The 25960-nt window shown below is 35.8% G+C and overlaps 1 protein-coding gene across 1 annotated transcript; it reads right to left on the bottom strand.

Moving 5' to 3' along the window:
* Positions 1-982: 982 nt before the first annotated feature.
* On the bottom strand, positions 983-22870 carry si:ch211-202f3.3. Its single transcript, XM_017351848.3, has 22 exons — positions 22801-22870; positions 21958-22214; positions 21506-21578; positions 19704-19822; positions 19472-19605; positions 19125-19299; positions 17676-17741; positions 15088-15173; positions 14521-14592; positions 14018-14178; positions 12166-12326; positions 12064-12075; positions 9425-9627; positions 6510-6567; positions 5852-5920; positions 5697-5754; positions 5525-5586; positions 4942-5010; positions 4618-4696; positions 1494-1610; positions 1240-1292; positions 983-1143 (listed from the first exon to the last, which is right to left on the bottom strand). Exons 2-22 carry the CDS (start codon positions 22204-22206, stop codon positions 1117-1119), a joined length of 2103 nt encoding a protein of 700 aa, XP_017207337.3. The 5' UTR covers positions 22207-22214; positions 22801-22870; the 3' UTR covers positions 983-1116.
* Between the last annotated feature and the right edge of the window lie 3090 nt (positions 22871-25960).

Raw genomic sequence — 25960 nt, 5'->3', positions numbered from 1 at the left:
CATGTAATTAAGTACATAACACTGAATTTGTTTTTAATTTTAATTTATAAAACTAATTGAAACAACTTTTTTTTTTTGAGTACTCGACTTAAAAATTTGAGGTCTTTGCTGTATAAAAATGCCTCTGATTAAAGAGGAAAATATTTGGCTAACATATAGTTTGTTGTCTAAACTTAATTTTATTAGATTTAGTCGTAACTTCAATATTAATGCAAACTGTTGCGTAATTTTTTACCCCCAGTGCTCGGTTGCAGCTTGGAGGGCATCCGCCTCATAAATCATTTGCCAGAGTAATTGTCGGTTCATTCTTTTGTATTGACCCCTGATAAATCAGGGACTTAGCTGAAGGAAAGTAAGTGACTGCAGTATATCTATCAGTTTGCTCCATCTAAACATTTCTTATTTGGATGATTTCCTTTTCGCACTAGCTGCTGACCCCTTACCTCCGTGTGAACGGTGGAATCAACTGTGACAACGGGGTTCAAGTCTGACCAAAAACAGTTCCAAAAAACGGGTAAGACAAAAACAGAATCCAAAAAAATTATCTAAAGTAAATAACTGAGAACGTCTTTTTCTGGATTGCTTTTTAAAACACTGTTGGCTGGGTTTAGGAAAGTGGGTGGGTGCTGGTCAATCGGTGCTATTTGAAATGCTATCGGTTGGGTTTATGGAAAGAGGAGGGTGGGTCAGTTGGTCAGTCATTCGACAGCGGCCTCTGGTGGATTTACACTTGCATGGCACTTGCGAGAGAAATTTGAGAATTGAAAAAGTGTACAAAGCAGCCTCAAAAAAAAAAACACAGCTCCTGGGACATATTTGATGCTCTTCAAAAATGTATACAGGGGACGTAATCAGAATGAGGCTGGGTTTAAAAAAAATCAATAAAGAAAATTTAAATTCATGTGACATTTCCAGTTTTAAATAAAAGCAAAGAAAGAAAGGCAAGCCTTTTAATTCTTAGAGAGATACAAGTACAAAAAAATGCAACCACTGCAACTTTATTTTTGTTGTTTTACAAAATAATTCAACAACAAAATGTGAAATTGCCCAAAACACTGCTGTTTAACACTGCTTTTATGCATTTGCTGACAAGCACACTGGCAAGCAGACATTTCTTCATGAGTACATGGTGAGTCCTATCCACTAAAACACAAATAAACACAAATAGGTTATTTGAACAGAAACATAATAATAATAATAATAATAATAATAATAATAAAATGTTCACATTGGAATTACCTCACTCTCATCAAGACTTATCTTCCCATTTTCACAGAGTTTCTGAAATATGCCTAAGTGATGAACAGAATAAATGCTTAGAATTTTGTACAATACAAAATATAATAAATAAATTGTTAATAAAGAAGTTTCAGGAGCATGAAAAAATTGAACTCAATTTTGTTTATGGGTGTGTGGGTGACACATGTAACGTAATTGTTTGGTTTAATTTTACACTCCTGAACACCAAACTGCATTGCAGCAGCTGCACTCACTGGCCATGCAGTTCAAACGCATGACAAGGCATATGAATCCCTCCAACGAGATCTGTTCAGATGCACCACCGTACCGCACCACCATGAGATTCAAGATGTCTTCGTTTAGATGTAGGCCTAGGATAAAACAACCATGACAAACAATACTATACAACATGCACATGCATGCACTATTATAATGTTTTGTACAGCCAACAGCCATGTTATTATTTATACCAGTTCAACTGCTTGTTAATGCAAAAACAGTATCAGCCAATCAAATTACAGCAACTCTATTGTATTTATGGGGATTTGATAATCTGCTTTAGTTCAAACTGAGAATCAGAACATGGAAAAAAAAGAGGGATTTAAAGGAATAGTTCACCCACAAATAGGAATTTGTTCACTATTTACTTACTCATTTCAAGTTTCTTTCTTTTGTAGTTGTTTTTCCTACTGTGGAAGTCAATTGTTACACATTTTCGACTTTCTTCAAAATAACTTGAAGAATGAAACTCAAAGTTTTGAAACCACTTAACATAGTATTGATCTCATAAAGACTGGTCTGAATTTGTCAGTTAAAGAGTGAAAATGCAGAGTTGTTGCCAATGGTCAAAGGGATGAATGGACAAACTGGTTCAAGTTAAATATGCAACAGTAGTTCAAATATCTACAGCTGAGGTCTGCTGAAGAGCATCGCTGAACATACATTGTCAAACCTTGAAATAGATTATCTACAGCAGCAGAAGAAAAAAACACTGGAGGCACTCCTGTCAGGACAGCGAGCTGAAGCCAAAATGAACACAAACTGATCAAAAGAAGATTGAAAACAGGTATGATGAGTCTTGATTTCACCTTAAGCAATGAAATGGTATGGCCAGAATTTATTTAAATCAAATGAAAACATGGATTTACCCTCCTTTAAGTGGTTCATCTTCTTGGTTTAAGGGTTGTTGGGGTGATTTATTTTTTGGCACACTTTAGACCAGTGTCAAACCTGCTCCAATACACTACCTGTAGGTTTCAAACAAGCCTGAAGGACTCAATTAGTTTGATCAGGTGTGTTTAATTAGGGTTGGAACTAAACTGTGCAGAGCTGCGGCCCTTTTGGAACCGAGTTTGACACCTGTGACTTAGACCCTTAAGTGCTTACCTTAGTATTGTTGCTGACAATGTCCATCTTTTTATGACCAAGGTGTAGATCTTTTGATGACTATATTCTGACTTCCAGCATGTAACAAAGCTCACATCTCAAAATACCATCTTAAAACATGATGGTGAGTACACAAATCTCTAATGACCTCCTCAGACACGAGATCTCAATACATTCGAGCACATTTTTTGATATGCTGGAACAGGAGATTTGCACTATGGATGTGCAGTTAAACTTTATGAGCTAAACCTCTGAGGAATGTTTCCAGCAACAGTGGGTGTACATAAAAAGGCAGATGGCGTGCTTGTGTGTGTGATAAACACTTACCGGCCACTTTACTAATACTGGGTTGGACCCTCTTTTACCTTCAGAACTGCCTTAATCCTTTGGGACATAGATTCAACAAGGTACTGGAAACATTCCTCAGAGATTTTGGTCCATATATTGACATGATAGCATCATGCAGTTGCTGCAGATTTGTCGGCTGCACATCCATGATGAAGATTTTTCGTTCCACCACATGCCAAAGGTGCTCTATTGGATTGAAATCTGGTGACTGTGGAGGCCATTTGAGTACAGTGAACTCATTGTCATGTTCAAGAAACCAGTCTGAGATGATTTGCGCTGTATGACATGGGGCGTGATCCTAATGGAAGTAGCCATCAGAAGATGGGTACACTGTGGTCATAAAGGGATGGACATGGTCAGCAACAATACTCAGGCAGGCTGTGGCGTTGAGACACGATGATAAATCGGTACTAATGGGCTTAACGTGTGCCAAGAATGTATCCTCTACACCATTACACCACCACCAGCAGCCTGAACCATACAAGGCAGGATGGATCCAAGCTTTCATGTTGTTGACGCCAAATTCTGACCCTACCATCTGAATGTCGCAGCAGAAACTGAGACTCATCAGACCAGGCAACATTTTTCGATCTTCTATTGTTCAGTTTTGGTGAGCCTGTGTGAATTGTAGTCTCAGTTGTAGCCTCAGTTCTGCAGACCTTGGACGTAACAAGTGGTTATTTGAGTTACTGTTGCCTTTGTATTCACTCAAATCAATCTGGCCATTCTCTTCTGACCTCTGGCAACAGCATGGCATTTGCACCCACAGAACTGCCGCTCACTAGATATTTTCTTTTTTTCTGACCATTTTCTGTAAACCCTAGAGATGGTTGTGCTTGAAATCCCAGTCGATTAGCAGTTTCTGAATTACTCAGACCAGCAACACCACAACCATGCCACGATGAACTGCAGCAAATCCTCTTGACCTTGTGTTGAAATGCTGTGATTGGCTGATTAGAAATTTACGTTAACGAGCAGTTGACAGGTGTACATATATATATATATATATATATATATATATATATATATATACAGTTGAAGTCAGAATTATTAGCCCCCTATTGATTTAGATTTTTTTTTTTTCTATGTTAAATATTTTCCAAATGATGTTTAACAGCGCAAGGAAATTTTCACAGTATGTCTGATAATATTTTTTCTTCTGGAAAAAGTCTTATTTGTTTTATTTCGGCTAGAGTAAAAGCAGTTTTTAATTTTTTTAAAACCATTTTTGGGACAAAATTATTAGCCCTTTTAAGCAATTTTTTTTTTTTTTGATATTGTATAATGATGGTTTGTTCTGTACACTAACTTGACTAATTACCCTAACCTGCCTAGTTCACCTTATTAACCTAGTGAAGCCTTTAAATGTCACTTTAAGCTGTAAAGAAGTGTCTTGAAAAATATCAAGTAAAATATTATTTACTGTTCTCATGGCAAAGATAAAATAAATCAGTTATTAGAAATAGGTTTTTAAAATTATTATGTTTAGAAATGTGCTGAAACAATCTTCCCTCCATTAAACAGAAATTGGGGAAAAAAATAAACAGGGGCGCTAATAATTGAGGGGGGCTAATAATTCTGACTTCAACTCTGTATATATATAAATATTTACCACAGCAAAGCATAAACTATATAAGTCTTAACCTGTTTTCTCTAATGCATTTTGAAGTTCATTCAAAGACAGAACACCATCTTTAGAAGAGTCCATGTTGTAGAAGATGTCCTGTAAAAATACATTAAAAAGGAAATAATAATAAATATTTGTCTTTATATGTATAGTAGTCAACCTTTAAAGTCAACCAAAACCTTTCATAAAAGTTGTCTTAAAACTATTCAAAAACACCTTTGTTTTGGGACAATTGTGAAAAACTTCACAGAACCCTATTACCTATAATATAAGTATAAATGGATGGGCAGATTGACAGACAGACAGATAGACAGACAGATCGATCACTAAAATCCACAAACCCTGTAGGTTGTAATCCGGTCCCACAGACGAACAAATTCTGATCCCTGAAGTCTTCCAGTGACACAAAACTGTTGTTATTGGTATTGTCAGGGAATATTTCTTGAGCTAAAGCTGGTTTCTTAACAACACAAATACTACTAATTATGTTTTACATGATTTTCAAGAAGGTGACGCGGTGGCACAGTTACTACAGTTGTCGCCTTACAGCAAGAAGGTCGCTGGTTCAAGCCTCGGCTGGGTCACTTAGCATTTCTGTATGTAGGTTGCATGTTCTCCCTGCGTTCACGTGGGTTTCCTCTGGGTGCTCAGGTTTCCAAAGACATGCGGTACAGGTAAATTGGGTAGGCTAAATTGTCCGTAGTGTATGAGTGTGAATGAGTGTGTATGGATGTTTCCCATGAGATGGGTTGCAGCTGGAAGGCCATCCGCTGCGTAAAATATGTGCTGGATAAGTTGGCGGTTCATTCCGCTGTGGTGACCATGGATATAAATATTATTAATAATATTTATATTAATAAAAGGACTACGCTGAAAATGAATGAATCAATGAATCAATGAACGATTTTCAAGAAGAAAGGATACATCTGACATGGCAATCATACTTCTACAGGAATCCAGCCCAAATCCTTCAGCATTTTTTCTCCCTAAAAGATCATGAAACACAAAAGAGACATTTGCAAGATTTCATCTACATTTATCGTAGTTTAAGATTTCAGAATTGTCAGTATTTCATCAATAAAAAATATTAATTCACCTCTAAGCAGATTTTCATGAAGAATCTGCTGGAGTTTCTCAGCATCCACAACTTTGTACTGTTTCCAATAAAGGCATTTAAGCGATATTTTATTATTTTGTTAAATTTTTTGGATCTCATTTTAATTTTGATTGGGTGTTAGATTTCATATTTACCTGATCAGAATACTGTCGAAACAGAAATTTTGTTTTTGACTCTTCATCCTCCTTTTCTGTGCAACCAGACTGAAGGTGAGAAAGGAAAGACAAGAAATTTGAAATCTGCTGTATCTACTCTTTACAACTTTTAAATATTGTAGCAGCTCTCTGTAATCTTAAATGGATCATATTAATAATATTTAAAATGTTGGCAAGTTTATTTTTGCGACTTTAATTTTGTTTTTATTTTCAAATAAATTAGAAAATATATAACAGAATTATAGATTATTACACAGTAAAAAATAAAAAGTTGAGTTAACTTAATTTAGAGCAACCGGCAGCAAAGAAATTGAGTTTTAAAGCTTCAGTGGTTGAAGTTGTGCCAAAAAAGTTTTTAAAGTTGACTGAAAAGGCTGGTTTAAGTCAAGTACACTTTACGGAATATTTTGGCAAAACTTTAACCACTGAAGTTTAATAAACTCAACTTTTTATCAGCCAATAGGCTAAGGTGTTTATTTAATATGCTGTAATTAAACAAAGACCAAATTAAAGTTATTTACAACGTTAGAATAAGAAAATATTTAACAAAATAATTCTGATTTCCCTGATAAAATAAAAGAGAAAACTTTGCAAAGTTACTGCAATTACAACAAAATATGCAATTTTACTTTATTACCTCAGACACTCCAATAAGATCCACAAGAAAATCTTTCTCTGTTCTTTCTGTGTCCTTTCTAAATAATTAAAAAAAAAACATATTTTAAAAGCAACCTTTTTAATAAAGCACATTGCAAATGAACATTTTAATCTATAATTAGCTGTAATCTGTTTTAGGTGATGAGAACTTTAATCTTATTTCAAGTAAATACTTATGGTCGTGCCCAACTGAGTCTGGTTCTCTCAAGGTTTTTTTTTTCTTCACTCCTATCAGGTGAATTTTTTTTCCCTCTCTGCTGTCGCCACTGGCTCGCATAGTTCAGGATTGGTAGAGCTACGCATCAGTGAATTTGCTCTTCAGTGTTTGAACTCTCAGTAATGATTTTAAATCACACTGAACTGAGCTAAACTGAACTGAACTGAACTTAAACACTAAAAACTGAACTACACTGATCCAGTTACTATGACCATTTATGTGAAGCTGCTTTGACACAATCTACATTGTAAAAGCGCTAAACAAATTAAGCTGAATTGAATTGAACTTATTTAAAGAGGTACTAAAATTAGGTCAGTTTAATCCCTTATGTTCTTCGAATAGCATGCACCCTTCTTTTTTCAGAACCACAAAAGAATATGCAGTTTTATCACAGAAAGATTCCAAAAAAACACATTTCAAGAATTCACACTTAGCTGATGATTGATTCAAAAAGTCCTTGAGCCCTGGGCTCCCTCCTGTTTGCAGGGCAAGAGGGGAGCCTTGAGCCCAGGTAGATCTCGACAACTCCCCCCTTGATAAGAGCTGATGACTAAAAATTAAATGCTATGAAGAGATATGTTGCAGGATGAGAGATAGGCTGTAGTGAAAATTTTAGATTAATCAATTCACTTGTAGTGCATATTTTTGGAATATGGGAGAAAACCAGAGGACCTGGGGAAAACCCACTCGAGCACGGGAAGAACATGCAAACTACGCACAGAAACGACCACCGGCCTGTTAAAGGACTAGAACCGGTGACGTTCTTGCTGTGAGGCAACAGTGCTAATCACTGGGCCACCGTGCCAGCCTATAAAATGAAAGGTGGAGAAGTAAGGGTGGAAGGGGGGATTCTTCAAATCGAAGATGACTGTAGTGAAAAAGCCCTGGCTATTTATAGTGGGTTAGGAATGGCCTGATTGGTGGATCATACATGCTTATGCAGAACCAGCCGTGCTCAATCATAATCCCGTGATCCTCTCGAAATTAGTTTATGAATAAACTTCACTTCTATTCCAAATGTTCAGAGGATAAATGATAAGGTTTGGAAAAAATAAAAAATAAAAACAAAAGTCACTTCTGCTTGGCCAAGAAACATCGTCTACATTCAGATTATTAGAAGCATGGAATACATTGAATGTGTGCATCATGTGGGATCTATTTCAACGATCTAAGCACCAAGTCAAAAGCGTGTGGCACAAAAGCATGAAGGTCGTGCCTGAGGTCTGTTTGCTGTTTTAAGGATGAAAAATACGCTCTGTGCCCTGGTGCATGGTCTATCAGGGTTGTGCTTATTGTCTTAATGAGTTATGGCTGTGTTTTTACATCATGTGCATTAAACCAATCATCTCACATTCTCTTTAGCAAAGAGTTGTGGTGCATTTGCTATTTACAGGGTGGATTTTGTAAGTCGAAAAGAGAGAGAATTTTGATTGCTATGGCTATGCCATGGCACAAAAAAAAAAAAAATTATAAATACCCATTTAGTTAAGGTCATTAACTGTAATAAATAGTTCACAAGGTAAATACATAAATAATAATGATAATATATAAGATAATGATCTAAAACAGTTTAAGGTTTACTATTGATAACAGGGGGGGGGCAAACAATGGGGCTAATAATTCTGACTTCAACTGTATGTGTGTAAAAGTTTGGTTTCTGTTGCAATTTTGACATTTTGAGCGTTCTTCTCCATTAAGTTAATGTTCTTGTGCGAGTCTCGTGTGCCCAATGCGGCATCTTCTCTAAACAATCTCATCATGTCTTGAGTTAAAAAATTAATTGGATTTTCTGCCTATTTCTGGCTGAATATTAAAACGTTTATTTTCTGTGCACTGATCCCATTCTGTTTGCCATTTGTTAGAAATGTAGCCTTTTATTAGTGGCTTTAAAGCCGAAGGTGGGATTTTGCACTCCTTTAGCTTTAGCTTTCCTGCTAGGGCTGTTTTGGCAGCTTTGTCTGCTTTTTCATTTCAAATTAGTCCAGCATGTCCTGGGATCCAGCAAAAAACTATATTATAAAACTTTCTCTGTAGTTCACATTGTATATGGAAAAACTGAACACTTCACTAGCGAGAAAACAGTTAAACAGACCATCTGCAGCACAAGGAAAAAGAACAAGCCTCCTCCATTCTTCCTCTTTACTTTCTCTTTCTCTTAATTCTTACCCTTTAATCCCTTACTTTCGTGGATAAGGAAAAGTTGTCATATGCACTCCACCGAAGACATCCATTAGCCTACATAATTAATTTCACTTGTTGAGCACAGATTTGTTTCAAAACTATTTATAAATTCAGTTCTAATTTCCAGCGAATGAATTATTGAACAATAATATCTAAGTGTGGTCAAAAAAACAGTTACATCCAAACACACCTCCTGTTTTTATGCCCCATATGGTGATGCAGATGTCTCCAAAACCTGACAGCTGGACAAATCTAAACTTGCTTTTATTAAAAAAGCAAATATAAATTTGCATATAATAAATAATACTGCTAATGAATACTTTATACAAATGCAAATTTATATAAATAACCTGGTCCAGCTGGGACTTGAACCAGTGACCTTCTTGCTTTGAGGCAATATTGCTAACCACTGATTCACTGTGCTGCCCAATATTATAATATATAACACATCATTTATAAGAAACATTAAAAATGCCAAATGTATGAATGGAACCTACTGTATCTGGATGTCATTCTTGCAGAGGATGGACAGAATGAAATCTGCGTTCTTATTAGGCAAGTAAGTGGACGGTACAATGAGATACTCTCCTGGTTCCAGCCTGAAGAACTTCATCACCTGTCTTGCGTCCTGAAAGTTCCCACTTGTCACCACAGGCTTTCTATTAAAAAAGCTTGATCTGAACTTTCCCTCAGATCTCATCTAAGTGAGATTAAACAAAAGCCATGTTAAAATGCAAATGTAAAATCAATATATATATATATATATATATATATATATATATATATATATATATATATATATATATATATATATATATATATATATATATATATATATTTATTTTTATTTATTTATTTATTTATTTATTTTTTATTTTTTTTTTTTTTTGCACCGCTTGATTTTTATTTGCAGTTCTTTATTTTTATTACCAAATTTCATTTTTAATACATTTTAAATACATTTTTGCTTTGCATTTTTTGGAGATTTGCATTAATTTCATTTTTTTTTTGCTCAATACTTTATTTTTTTTTTTGCAAAACTTTCTTTTATATTGCAAGTATATATGGCCCTAGATTGACTCTATAGAATTTATGCAAGTAAACAGTAGATATTGGACTGTCAGTTTACAAACTAACAAATAAACAATTGTATTTTAACTAGCTATTTTTTACTAGCATGAACAAATACTGTAATAAATGCATTGTTCATTGTTGTTAGTGAACAAATTAACTAATACAACCTTATTGTAAAGTGTTGCTAAAATAATCCACACCTAAGGAAGCATAGTGGCCATTACACTTCAGGTGCATCATTTTCTAATAATTCAATCAGCCTGAAAAGAATATTCTGCGTATACAGTACAATAGATACCACACCTAAAGCATTGTTCAGAAGTTGTATTTCAAGACATTTGTCAAGTTTTTGACTCCAAACTGCTCCTGTGTGTAGTACAAGTTGCTTATGGATATCATCCAAGCCTTTTGTTTTGTGATTGGTTTATGACATTAGCTTGCCGTTCATTAATCACAGTGATATGAAACTAATGCTGTCAAAACCTGCCTGGGAAAACTTCAGCTGCGTGTTTATCTCAAAGCAACTGCACACCTTAAAATGTCCATCAGCCAATCAGGATTAAGCATTCAGCAGCCTCATAGTATAAACCAAAATAATGTGATTTGCTTTAAAGGGGTGGTCCACTACGATATAAAATTGTAGACTTGAGTTGATGTGTAATGTAGCTGTGTGAACATGAACAACATCTTTGAATGTAATATGTTAAAAGTTCAATGCAGAGGGAGACATACATGTAGGCGTTTACATAGCTAGCTTAGCAAAGCCATACAGCGGACGAAATTTTGGGGACTACAAAAAATACATCCAGGCTAGTGAGATCACTCCCCGTAAACACCCACAATCTTCAGCAGTGCTGCAGTGTCTCACTATGCGTCCGCTTTCCCTGCGTTATACATCTCAAATAATCAACTCGCAAAAGATAAACGTTTCATATTACTTACACATGCTTATAACGTGAATATATATGACAGACGCTTGTCAGATTTTATTTTATAGTTCAGGTGTGAGGTCCTCTGTGTCATTTTCCGTCTGATTCAGTCACAAACTGATACGGCTAACAGCCTCTCTGACCGACACGGAGTATGTTTAAATGAAAAAATAATTCGATTTTAATGCAAATAAGACAATACTCTGATTAAGAGTCTACCATGTAGACAGATTATAATATATAACATTAATGATTAATTTAATCTGATTAAAGGTCATCATCGAACTAAAGAGAAATCGAATTAAGACTTGTGGAGTTTGCCGATTTTAGTCGCATTGTTGAAGCGCAGTACAAACATGTAAACAACTTAATCGAAGTTTTACTGTCATGAAGGACTTTTCGCTGCGTTTTGCAACAGGATAGACCACACACACACCAACACACAGGGCTATTTGATACTCTTTGCACCAAACGAGTCAGTGCAGACCACAGACACCTACATCGTGAAATGCGAAGGTTTTTTTGTCTTCCATTCAGCATGCGGAATTAACTTTCATTAAAACAACACTCATCCAGCAGTTCATAAGTTTATAGTTGTATACAATATCTCGTTTGTCAAGGGGGGGGGGGGGGTAATTATGAGCTAGAACATGTAAAACAGTATCATTAAAAAGCAACTCATGTAAACGCCTTAATCTTATTATTGTCTTATTTAGATTAAGGCAAATGAGTCGATTACTGATGTTCATGTAAATGTAGTCAGTGTTTACACAGCGCAAAAGCGTGTGCTTGAAAGGGTGTGACTTGGAGCTGATCCATTAATTACAGCACATTATGTTAGCTGGCCAATCAGAGCCTCTTTAGGGCGGGCCTTTCAGAGAAACTATGACAGTCATTTTCATGTTAGCTGAGTTGCTGTATATAATCAAAGTAGGATATATGAAAAAATCATCTGATTTTCTACAGCATTTTTCCAATGGCACACATTGCTTTACATCATAAACACAACCAAGCCTTAAAAATACACTCTGGACCACCCCTTTAATACATTGTGAAATTCTTATTAATTCATATTAAATACACTTTGTTTGCTTATGTTATTAACACAATAATAAGGGTTTATTTGAACTCACCTCTGGTGGAACCTAAAAAAGCAGAAAAATAAAAATTAAGGTTACAATAAGCGCAAACGCTGTTCGATATTTTATTGCTTGTGTGCTTTTGTTAAAACTGACCGCAAACACGCAGAAGCCAATTCCGTGGTGTTGAGCCAGACGTCTGTTCCTCTTGTCAGGTTTCTGTATGAGGGACACCAGAACATTGTTTTGGCCTTGGTCACACGTCTTGTCCATCTCATTAATTCTCAGCCAGAACTGGGGGTTGGTGCAGAAGGTGTCTGCAATTACAGAAAAGAGCTGTTAGATGCAGAATTGCATTGATGACTAATAATTAAAACCTGTTCTTACTGTTTCTCACTCTATAGGTTTGATGATTCAAAATGTGCAATATCAACCAATACAGGCACTTTGAAAACATATACTCATATACATTCAAAACTAAACAGATCCTTGTGGATTCTGATGATGCATTGAGGTCTTGTGAAGTAAAAATCAGTCTGTGCAATAAACCGAATATTATTTACAACATTACCTTTAGTCATGAACACACTCAGAGCCATTTACTGAGGATGTGTATTACGCAGGGCTTGACATTAACTTTTTTGATCACCAGCCACTGTGGCTGGAAGTTTTCTAAGGTTACTAGCCACTTGCCACAACTTGCCACACTTGACACAAAGTCTTTTTTTTTTGTTGGGAAAATATACTTTATAAGCATAAATTTGACGTTAGCATGCTAAAATTACTTGATTTAAAATATGTGTTAATTCCACATGCCTCCTTAACTTTGTTTTTGTTTTGTTTTTTTCCATTTCGCATGACTTTTAAGGGCTCAACACTAAGAATTTACCTTTTTTTTTCTCTGGCCACACCAAACAAATTTCCTTGCCACTAATTTTTTAAAAATGTGTCAAAACAAGCTAAATATAGCTGTTTACACACTTGTTATTCAACAAAAAAGTTCTTAAAAAACAATTGACATTTAAAAAAAAACTAAAACTATACACAGTTTGTCCAGGCTAAAGGTCCCAGATCATCAGGTAACTATAGATAAATGGGGAGGTGATCTCCAATTAAAACTGTTATTGTAAAGGATGATAATTAAACCATATTAACAAAAACAACTGAAAGCCAAAGAAAGCAGGTGAAAAAAATTATGTGTGCGATAGTGAACGGATGATTACAGTCACACGGTTAACATTAGGCCCAATAATATGCTGTTCAAAGAATGGTTAAAGTGAAACCGGCAACCGCTGCTGCATACAAAATATCCGGAGATCTCTTGAATGCAGCAGGACTGTGAGTGCATAAGCACCGCTTTTTTCCCATCTATTTAGAAGAGAAATGATCGCACCAGTTGTGTTTCCAAGCATGCACAGTTGTTTTGAGCAAGGTAACAGGAGATTTTAAGCCTTCGCAGGCTTCACATCAGCTGTGCTTCGCTCACAACATCAGTGAGTTAGGATCGCCTGTGTCTCACTGTGCGCCTGATCATCCTCTCATTTGGTATTTACCTGCTTTCTTTTGCTCACCCGAACACTTATCAATCATGCTGCTTCTCAATTCTAGGAACACATTAGCGTCCATATTGACAAACGGTCTTAAACTGAAATCCTAATCTTCAGGGATGAGGCAGCTCTGGCAATTTAAAAATTATTTTAAACTACCTAAAGTGGCTAGTGGGAGCAGCTACTGTATCTAACCCACCACAGCTGAAATCTATTGTCTCTGAAATGTTGACAAGTATGGGTAAGACAAACGAATTTGATTACAAATCATAGACATAATTTAATGTTGTGGTATTTATTTGGTGTTGTGCAAAGAACTGCACAAAATTGACCACAAATATCATTAGTGTGTAAAGGAACCAAAGTTGTTTGCATAATACTGTGTTAATTTAACCTAGAAACTGCAGTCGGATGTATGTTTAGGTATGTTTTTCCAATGAGGTCTGTGTTGCAAAAAGCACCTGGGTGGTTCATGCAGCCTCCAGCTGTACTTCCAGGAACCCAGCTGCCGTTGTGGGACTTGGAGGTCCACTTGCATGCAGACTTTCCTTCCAGAAAATCAGGACAGTTACAACAGATGTCCATGTTGTCAAATGTTCTAAGGAAATCTTTCATTGACATCCTGTAATCAAATAAACAAACAAATCTTAAGCAAAGTATATTTGAAGAGTTCAGTTGTAAAAAGCTCTTAAAGCCATTTGACAATTTCTAAATGATTTCTTTGATTTTCAATTTCTTTGATAAATTTGCATTTATCTCTGTCTCTTGTGTGTAAACTCAAAAATTTGATGAATAAGTTCTTTTTATTGCTTTTGAAGTTAAATACTTGAAAATAAACATAGGAGACTGAGAAAAATGATCATTTTAAAAGAAAATTTCAAGAAAATTTTGGCATTTAGAGGTTTTTGCATCTGAACTCTTCATTTGTTATTTGGCAAGTATTTGAAACACTGTTCATGCTCACCAGAACTCTCCATTATCAGATACGAGAAGCTGTTTGCGGTCCTCATCATCGACCGTGTTCCATAAAGGTGAACTGGAGGATTGATGTAAATAAATAAATTACAAGAATAAAAGCACACGTTTAATTGTATTTGTTTGTTAAGGACTGCACATTTTCAGTATTTATCTTTAGCAAGACTAAACTTGCTAACTGCTGGTAAGCTGTTATGAATTTAAAGGTATCGTTCTCACAAAAATGAATCCGTCACATCATTTACTCAGGCTCCAAGCAGCCATTGACAAACATATTAGGAACAAAACATATTGTGGAAGTCATTTGCTGTTTTTTTCTTTTTTTTTTAACAGCATTCCCAATTCTCAAACAGCATTCAATTTTTTTCTTCATATGTGTTTAACAGAAGACAGAAACCAATGGAGAATTGGTAAATGATGACAGAATTTTCGTTTTTTGGGTGAGTTATATATTTATGCTGCTACTTTTGTGTGATGTAAAGCATGTCCAAATCAAACTAAAATTCTCTAAATTATATCCTAAAGATGTGTAGATTAAATTAATGAACATAGTTACTTGTCACTCCAGTCTCCATTCCACTCACTGTCTCCCCATGGGTTGAACAATCTCACCAGCTGAACAGGATTTCTACCACTCATGACCTGTTAGAGTTATAATAAATACACTGTAAAAAAAACTAAATGCTGGATTCCACATAATTTATGTTGTCCCAACACAAATGAATTAGGTTGACTTAATTGTTTTTACAAATTTAAGTGACTTATACACAATGTTTTCCCCAAAAAACTATTACTGAATTATTTTTCAACTCAATTTAAATAAGAAGTTTAAACAGCAAACGTAAGTATTTGAGTGTAGTTTATAGTTTAAAAATATTTCCACATCTATTAAATATTACCTGTAGCTTTTTTAACTTTTCACAAAATTGATACAGAATGTTTTCTATTTTACAAGAACTTATTCTATATTTTTAATTATTTATCATGTTGAATGGGAAGCCAATGTTTTTCATCCCACAATTTTTTAAAACAAGAACAAGCTTGTAAGGAGTTAAATATAGTGAAAATTCTCCCTGAAACACTCTGTGGTTAAGGTCCTCACTAAGTATTTTTTTCACAAATTAATAGAATTTTTATACAGGGTGAGTGAAAAGCAATTACACCATATTTAAAGGTGTCATATTACATTTATTTAAAATTTTATATATCTAGATATTATTACACTGAAACACTCATGAATATTAATGAGTTCTTCTCTGATGCTCAACAGCTCGTGTCAGTGCCTGCTCTCACACAGCTGCTCTCTCTGATAGGGTTGTCGTGATGCCATTAATTCATCTTACGATACTGTACCAGCTGAAGTATTACGATACCAAGTAGTATCGTGATACTGTAATTCATAACTCAAATTATAAAGAAAATTGTCAGAAATACTATATTTTACATGTTATAATAGGTCTTGAATTGAATTTATAATTCCCTTATTATTGAAAAATGTATTATTTGCATATCACTTCACCTAAAATTCGTTAATTTTGTTTATTTTGTAGATAGCTGATCTACAAATAAATACATTAAAACAAAGATACAAATTATACTGAATGAAATTCCCTACAAACTGAGCAAATTAGGCTTTATGAAGTGGTCAAAAACATTTCAATGTTTCCTCTTTTATCTAGAAGGAGTGATAGATTAAGTGATCTTTAAGCCACTAGAGTAAACTATTTTGCTCCTGAATTGTGTTGCGGATAAAATATAGGCTTAATTGTAAAATTGTAATTATACTTAAGACAAAATAGACATACAGAGATGTACTTGTATTTTGAAGCTTTGTAATGTACTGTTTATAAAAACACCAGTAGGAATTATATCAAAATCTGCATAAGCAGAAGAGGTTTATAAAGTGTATACACATCCTTTCACTGCAGAAAAATGGCAGTAAAAGCAGAATGATATGACAATGCATAAATGTGCATTGAACACTTATATTCAGCAGTGTGCTGCCTCATTACAAACATGTGCGGCTAATTTCATACTTTACATGATAAACTAACAAAACATATTTAGCTGTTTATTTTGATAGTTTAACGTATTATAAACTTGGCTGCATGTGTGACTGAAAGCCTCTTATAGTTACACTAAATAATCTTGCCAAAATTTCGCAAGCTAATGACAAGCTGTGATGAGATACTTCATGCCTGGTTGCAGTACCTGAGAGCTCGTCTCATTTTCAAAATAAGAGTCCAATATACATAGTAAGTATAATATAAGCTTAGATAAATATAAAAATGAGGGGGAAATTGGTTGTAATCCCATTAGGAAATATTAATAATTCTGTGTGCAACGTAACAGTTTGTTTTTGTTGCGATTGTCCTGATCTCCTCTGGGATTTTTCACTTATAGGTTTAACATAAGAACAAGGAAACCATGGTGTTTGAGGCTCATGGTATGCAATTACATGCTTAACTCTTATTATTCAGCTATGCCTGGGTATATTCTCATTTTATGGCACCTTTAATTCCTATACAACTTCATTAGAGTCATGATAAAAACAGTCTAAACGTCAAAAGGCAGAATTAAAATATTTTTACCCGCCCTGTATTATATCAAAAATTTGTCACCTTAGAACTATAAGGTTCTGTCTGGCATTTATGTCAAAATTGAGTTATTGACATATTCTTATTAAATGACACCTTATTTACATTATGGGATGTTTTTTATAAGTTGTTTATATTAAGACTTTTTATTAAAAAAAAAAAAAAGTCACACACATACTGTTTGCTATATGGAATGCAAAAACTTTGAAAACTCAAGATTTCAAAATCATTCAGAATGCAGATAGAACCTTATAATTCCAAGGTGACAAAATCTGCTATTATATTTTAAGAAGAAAGTTCCTTGCAAAGGAATTTTGTTTAAAACCACTCTGATTAGACACCTTTCAGAGGCTTAAATTTTATTTTATGTTTTTCTACTTCTGGCTTATCAAAACCAGCTCTAAAAAACATTCAAATCAAGTATAAACATGAATATGGTGGGTGTGTATCAAATTGGCTGCATAGCCCCGAGGCATTATCTTTGTCCCTTAGGTTCAACTGATATAAATTTTATACATGCTGAAACGTGTTTTTTGTGCAATCCTACCTGGTAGACCTTTGTCACAGTGTAAGCGTGGCCCAGAACTATGCCATTTGGTAACCGCTCCTCATTCTGATGAAGTGGAAACATGAACAGCACAATAAGAAGTCTTGACAGTGTGGTATTATTCACTTACATAACTGTCTCTTTTAAATGTGCAGCAATCCCACACATTACAAGTTCACCATCTTATAGACACCACAACAACAAGTGTCTAGTTTAATTTCAGTGTTTTTATTGTAGTTGTTTTTTGGGTGAAAGATACCTTGTGTTTAAAAGTATGGGGGTCTCTAGACCCATTGGATTAAATGTCTAAAACTGAATTTCTATCCCCCCCCAAAGATCATCATGTCATCATTTTCTCCTTCTCTTGCTCCAAACCTCTTTAAGTTTCTTTCTTATGTTGAACACATAAGAAGATATATTGGAAAATGTTGGAAACCAGGCAGCACAGTGGCTCAGTGGTTAGCACTGTCGCCTAACAGCAAGCACCAGTTAGCATAACTGTGTGGAACTTGCATGTTCTGCCAGTGTTGGTGTGGGTCTCCCTTTGGGTGCACTGGTTTCCCCCACAGTCCAATTACATGCGCTATGAGTGAATTAGATTAACTAAATTGGCCGTAGTGTATGTGCAGGCCCGCATTGGCTAATCAGAAGGACCGGGAGAATTCCCACTGGGCCAGTCCGTTTTTTGGCCGCGAGGGCCGGTGTCCCTAGCTCCAGAATTTGTCGCTCTCAGCACTCACACTTTTTTAAAAATAATTTATTTATTTACTTGACCACAGCCTTCTTATTCATTATTTTATGATATAACTAGATAAGTCACCAACCATTGTACAGCTGTTGTGGTACAGTGGTTAGCACGAAATTATGACGCCGCCAATCCGGCTTCGGTCCTTGTTGGAGTGACTTTTTTTTTTTTTTTTCATTTATATTGTTAAGACATATAATACTGTAAGGGTTGTTGAACATTTGAAGTTCTAAAACAGCTGTTTACTCAAAAAAAAAAAAGACTTGATAGTGTAATTAGAAACTGAATTAGAAATGACCTTATTTTAATATAGTCAGTGGTGAACTGAGGTGGGCCGGTCTTGAAACTCCAGGGCTGAAAAAGAGTCCCACTCCAGCCCTGTGTATGTGTGTGAATGCGAGAGTGTATGGGTGTTTCCCAGGATTAGGTTGCAGCTGGAAGGACATCTGCTGTGTAAAACATATGCTGGAATAGTTAGCGGTTCATTCTACTTTGGCAACCCCTGATAAATAAAGGACTAAGCTGAAGGTAAATGAATGAATGAATGTTGGAAACCAGCCTTTGACTACGTAACATTTGTTTTTTCCATTATGGCTTTCAGTAAGTACTGAATTCCAACATTATTCTAAATATCTTGTTCTCTTTTCAACATATAAAAAAGTTTAAATGACCACAACTGTAGGATATAATCTCTTTTGGCTTACCCCTGCTGGGCTTTCACAGCCCATAAGGACCTCTGACTGGGAAGCACGGTACATTATCTCCCACAGATCAGTCGGAGCCGTTTTCAGATCGTAGTGCATATGAACCCCGCCAGTGAAGTCCAGCAGGGCCTCAGACACTCGGCCGGTGTGCATGTCAGCATAGGAGCCACATACCCTGCAACAGTCATTCTAGCTCTAAATTGTTTCGCCGCAGTGAAACAGACATAAATTTTGAGCATTACTACTGCACATGAATTACAACCATGCTTGTATTAAAAACAACAGCGCTATTGCTTACATATGCTTGAGGTTATATTTCATAACTTTAAAGATTTAACAGCACTTACTTGGCATATGCTTTCTCCAGCAAGGCTGGCCAGAACTCATTATATGTTTTAGATTTGACAAAGATCAGCTGGCGATTGATTGTTGGCAGCTTGTCGTCAATCACTACATCGAACCATTTTCCAAAGCGCCAGAACTATAAATTTACAACAACAGAAGTGTGGATAAACAGTTATTTTAGGTGCGGAACACAAATAAATGATTTATAAGATGGCAAAAAAAGAAGGAACTCACCCTGAAGTGAAATAAGCCAGTGTAATTGTGTCTGAGTGACTGTCCATCTGGAACAACCTTTTGCAGTAATTTGCTTTGAAATGTTAAGGCACCAACAGAGGCCAGAAACCAACAGTTTCCTGAGGAAAAATAACAACACAACAACAGTGAATCTGATACTTACACTGCAAAAAAATGCTTTTCTTACTTGGATTTATTGTCTTATTTCTGGTAAAAAATATCTAAAAGTTCTTAAATCAAGAAGCATTTTCTAGACAAGCAAAACATATTGTCTTGTTTTAAGAAATAACAGGCCAAAACGAAGTGAGTTTTTCCTTAAATCAAGCTAAATAATCTGCCAATGGGGTAAGCAAAATAATCCTGTTTTTCGATTTGTGATAAGATTATTTTGCTTACCTGTATAATTTATGTTATCTATTAAATTACCCAAAAAATTGTATTTTTAACATCTACCCCTACCCTAACCCTAAACCCAACGGTCACAGTAACGTAAATACAGTTGTTGTACTGAGTATTATTGATGTTATCTATTAAATTATTCAATAAATTTAATATTTTTAACGTCTATCTACCTCCACCTTAACCCTAAACCCAATCGTCACAGTACTGTAAAAATATACTGTTATTTAGTATCGAAATTCCGGCCGGCCGTGTATCCTATAGACTTTACCGAAGTGCGCATCTGATGCAGGCTTTCCCATGATGCCCCACGAGAGAATTTATTAATGGGAGTAAAGCGACGCAACTGACGTGGGTAGGTCATGTGATGATGACAAAATGGTGGCTGTAGATCCATTCATACTGTATAGAACAGTGGTGCTCATCCCTGATCCTGGAGATCTACCTACCTGCACAGTTCAGCTCCAACCCTGATCAAACACACCTGAACCAATTAATTAGAACCTGAACAACACTTAATAATTACAGCCAGGTGTGTTTGATATGGGTTGCAACTGAAATCTGCAGGAAGTTCGATCTCCAGGAACAGGATTGGTCACCCCTGGTATAGAACATACTTTTCTAACAGTAGAGTAGTACATTCAAATTCAAATGCAGTACCTATTGAGTAGTAGGTGATTTTGGACGCTGTCTATATCTTCGTTACTTAACCAACATGATTGTGATCATCAGCTCATTAACAGAGAGATCCATGAACTGATCCATGCGTGTCAAATAAGAGAGACAAAAAAAATGCAAAAAAAAAAAAATGCTTTTCTTACTTTCAATAATCTTCCAATGGGGTAAGCAAAATAATCTTGCTTTTCAATTTGTGATAAGATTATTTTGCTTACCCCATTGGCAAATTTTTTAGCTTGATTGTAGGCAAAACTCACCTCATTTTGGCTTATTATTTCTTAAAACAAGACAATATGTTTTGCTTGTCTAGAAAATGCTTCTTGATTTAAGAACTTTTAGATATTTTGACCAGAAATAAGACAAAAAATCTAAGTAAGAAACGCATTTTTTGCAGAGTACAAAATGTGCAGGGAGGGGTGGCCGAGGGAAGGAATTGAGAGTGGTTCCTTATGCCAATAAACCAAAAGAAATTCGAGATACTAAAACACACAAAATGAAGGGCTGAGGGGAAGGGCTAAAAAGTAGATCCTTAAATATAACTGTTAATTTTTAGGCTGATTGGCCCACTATTGGGGGAAAAAGATCAGTACTGTCTTTAAATACTGCATTTTTATGAAGTAGCTAAACATTAGTGTGATAACACTAGATGGCAGGTCAAGACAACTGCCAATACTGGCTGCATCTTTAAGTGCTTAAACAACAAAATTGAGGTAACTCAGACACACCTATAAACCCTTGGGCATAGTCAAACCTGGACACCGTATCTACAACGAATTCAGCAGCTTCTGGATATAATTTCTGAAATCAAACAAGAAATAAAAATTAGTATTTGGCATTTGGTCAACGGATGCATTTTGTGTAACTACTATAATTGATGGTGGCGACTGTAAAAACATTTTATCTTTAACAAGACTGCATATTTTATTCATTTACATAAGCTTACAAAATATAGTCAGATTCCACAAAACAATCCTTTAAGCCAGTGTTTCTCAACCACGTTCAACCTCTGCGCATTTTCCATGTCTCCCTAACACACCAGATTCAGATCATCAGCGCATTAGCAGAGACTGAAAGAGCTGTAATGGATGTGACAATTGACACATCCAAAACATGTAGTGTTGGTGGTCCTCTGGGAACATGGTTGAGAAACACTGCTTTAAGCAATTTCATTACACACCGTTGGTCTAATCCACTCCACTCGGGCCATGACCTCAGGCTTCAGCAGCCCTTCGCCAATGGAACGAAGGTCTGGTGGGAAAAACTCATCAACAAATCTCTGCCTTGTCTTGAGACAGTAGTCTTGCAGGAAGTTGTAGTCTTGGTCCATGAACTTCAGTGGATTTGTGTCAGAGCCCATGCCGCCCTTCATGTTACGGTCATTCATAACCTTCAGGCACATGCCATGAGGAACCACTGGAGGAGGCATTTTAAAATCTGACGATCAAATAAAAAGAAGAAGGAAGAAGCAATTATGATGATGAAATTGTCACATCATATTCATCCAATCCAGAAACTTTCATTTTTAGATAATATACACTGCAAAAAATGCTTGTTTTAAGGAAAACCTTACTTAATTTTGGCAGATTGTTTCATAAAACAAGACGATATGTTCTGCTTGTCTAGAAAATGCTTCTTGATTCAAAGAATCTTTAGATATTTGGACTAGAAACAAGACAAAAAATTCTAAGAAAGGCATTGTTGCAGTATAGCAACCTGACATGTCAATGCATCACACCATCTCATACTTCAATGATCACTGTTCTGCACACTAAACATGTTTTGCTGCTCTATTTGTCAGCACAACTTCTTCACATTTTCAAATAACCCTAAACAATTGTACCAAGTTATCATTGTAAGTCTTACAGTTTTGCTCATCGAAACTCATCTAAACAATACTGAAAGCATTTTATTGATTTATGTGCAGTGTCATGCTCAACTGGTTATGCTAGTTCTTAGATACAAAACAAATATCCACTATTAGACAAGCAGAATATGTATATGTAGAAACAAAAAAACCTACCTTTAAATGCAAGGTTGAGAAATTTCACCCAAAGGAGTCGTCGTCTTCTCTGTCTATGACTGGCTTTTGCACTCTTTTGCCCCACTTCAGGCTTTAAAAATGCAGGCAGAAGCCCCGCCCCACACCAAAACACACCTTATGTGTGTATAAACAAAGAAGTGATTGACAGAAGCTCATCCGTGTTAAAGAGAGAGTGTTTACAGTGAGTTGTGTGATTATGTTCACCAGTGCTGAAACTACTGCATCAAAAACACAGTTAAAACAATAGTACTGAATACACATTAAAAGATTATATGATCAATAAGTCCTGACAGCACATGTTTTTAGGTCATTGTAACTTGATAAACTAAGTTAATCATGTTCTGATTTTAATTTTATAAGTTTAACAGGCTGTTTGAAGTCAATTTAACATATTATAGGTTCGATGGACTCATAATGTTGATTTGATTCACCTTAAAATGTAAGGCAACCACTTGCAATGGTAGAATGTAGACAAAATGTAGACATATTTGTTGTCATTGGCTAGAGGTGGATTATTAGCTGCTATTTCTCCATTCTTAATCTAACAATTCTTTTATTCAGTTTTTTATTTTGTCATTTCCTTGATTATTACTCCAGAAAGAGCGGGAAGATCAAAGTCATATAATTGTCTTAGCACATGATGTAACTACAGAAGAGTCAAGCTTTAAATAATACAACTATCAAGACTTTTTTGCCATTTTTTTAAAGAGATGCTAATGGTCTAATCCGATTCAATGATTTATGCTAAGCTAGGCTAAAAGTTCTCCCATCAGATCTGGAGATTGGCTAAACAGATTTTTAAACACTTGTAAACTCAACTGTTTACCTATAGGGGTCTTGTAAATTAACCATTTTCCCAAAGAAAAAAAGAAAAAAAGTGTAGTGTTCTCCAACCCAATGACATTAAATTGAACAATTTGACATGAAAAATATTGACAAGAAAATTCAATTCACAATTGTCATAAAGGGTCAAATGTTAGTCCATTTCACAGCAGTCAAATTGTTGTGTTTACTTTCTAAACCAGGGGTCACCAATCTCGGTCCTGGAGGGCTGGTGTCCCTGCAGGGTCTAGCTCCAACTTGCCTCAACACACCTGCCTGGATGTTTCAACTAAACTTTGCAAGCCCTTGATTAGCTTGATCATGTGTGTTTGATTAGGGTTGAAGCTAAAATTTGCAAGACACCGGCCCTCCAAGAACAAGTTAGGTGACCCCTGTTCTAGACACTCTATAAAATGAATGAAAATTATTTATACAATACATCTGTGTATTCTGGCTCTTATTTACTGTAGCGTTCAGGTGAGGCCTCCAAAAATGCCTTTGATGCAGCAGAAACCACATGATCCTGTCTGGACTTGATTTGAGTTAGTTATCATGTAGAGTTTTAGCATTGATGATCACAAACTACAGTTTTCATTAGTTGTAATGAATTTACTTACGAATATGATTAATCTATGTTTGATATATTTATGATGACAACCATGACAAAAAAACATCAGAGCATTTTTAACTTGGCCTGGAGTAACTTGAGTACATAATTAGTTAACACCTGTGACAGGTAGAACTGCTTAGGTATTTAAATCAATGTGTCAGAACTGTGTATGCAAATAAAAACCAGTCAAGTCAGGTCATGTGCTGTGGCTGTATAAAAAAAGATGAGTAGTTTGACAGCACCAATGTTCTTGTGCTACTCCATTACCAGCGGTTGACACAATGAAATGTTACACAGTTAATCAGTCAATAATAGACTCGTCGTCCTAAAGACAGTGCAGGTAAAGTTTGTGTGCATGTTACGTCCTAGATGGGTCGTAGCATGAAATTGGGGACTCGTCTTATGTTTTTACTTCTCTATTGAGACTCCCAAAATTTTCACAGATAAAGCACAACCATTTAAGTGTCATTAAGTTAATCCTTTGCTTGGGGCTTTTACTTAGTGTACGAGGGAAAGTAAGTGGTTGTGTAAGGCATGCCTTAATTAAGAACTCAGGGGCCCCTGGGCCTATTGTCTTGTAAGGCCCCCTACCCGGCCGCACCCCTATAGTTGAATTAAAAAATAAGAATAATATAATAATTTTTAATTAAAATGAATCTATAATTTGTTGCCCACTGTTACACCTGGCTCAGGAATGTAACATAATAAGGGAGACGACAAGGAGAAGTATAATCAAAAAGAAGATTTATTTAACTCAATTTAAATTATATAATCAAAATATCAGTATCAGTATGTTCAATCAGTCTGAAATGCAAATGTACTGTATGGTTGCGGTAAATGTTGTCAGTAATAGTGTATGAATGCGAAACAAAGCATAATGCCCAAATAGGAGCGCGCCTCTGGCCAACTGCCAAGTGAATGGACAGCGGCCCTGACAAACTCTCTGCCGGGGTTTAAATAAGGGTGCCAAGAAGCGTCAGGTGCGCTGAAAGCACGCCCCCAATCTAGGATCAAAATCAAACACACAGTCCTAACACCCACATATTTAAATAAATGATATATAGTACATATATATTTATAGTCTACAAAGATTAGATCAGCCTCTTTTGAAGCTCATAAACAACCATAAAGTCATCGTGCTGCAGGTATTAGGTTTGCTGAAGGTGCAGATGTCGTGCAGTGAGGAGTTTGCATCTTTAATAAACTACAACAGTTTGCGTTCATTGAACAGTAAGAATGATTAATAAGTCCATATAAAACAGTCCCTTAAAAGTCATGTGTTGTCCTCAGTTTTGGGCTCAGGTGTATTTTGCACTCACACTACAAGCGTACCGCGCCAAAGTCTAAGTGAACTGTGCTCTGGCACACCTCTTCCAACCGGGCCAGGGCCGGCCAAGTAAACCATGTTTGAGCCTGATTCAGAGCACTCACACTTCTCAAACGATCCAGGAAACGGGCCTGAGCACGGTTCGGATAGCATAGTGTGAGTAGGCCTTAGTTCCAACCCTGCTCCAACAAACTTACCCGTATGTTTCAAACAAGCCTGATAGACTCAATTAGCTTGATCAGGTGTGTTTAACTAGGGTTGAAACTAAACTGTGCAGGGCTGTGGCCCTCCAGGAATTGAGTTTGACGTCCCTGGTTTAGATGCATGTCACTAATGAGAAGTGTCAAATGACGTCATGATGTCAGATTGACATTGTATTT

This window comes from Danio rerio, chromosome 17 (assembly GCF_049306965.1).
Source record: "Danio rerio strain Tuebingen ecotype United States chromosome 17, GRCz12tu, whole genome shotgun sequence".
Lineage (NCBI taxonomy): Eukaryota > Metazoa > Chordata > Actinopteri > Cypriniformes > Danionidae > Danio > Danio rerio.
Note: the sequence above shows the minus strand (reverse complement) of the source record. Positions and strands in the feature narration are given on the sequence as shown.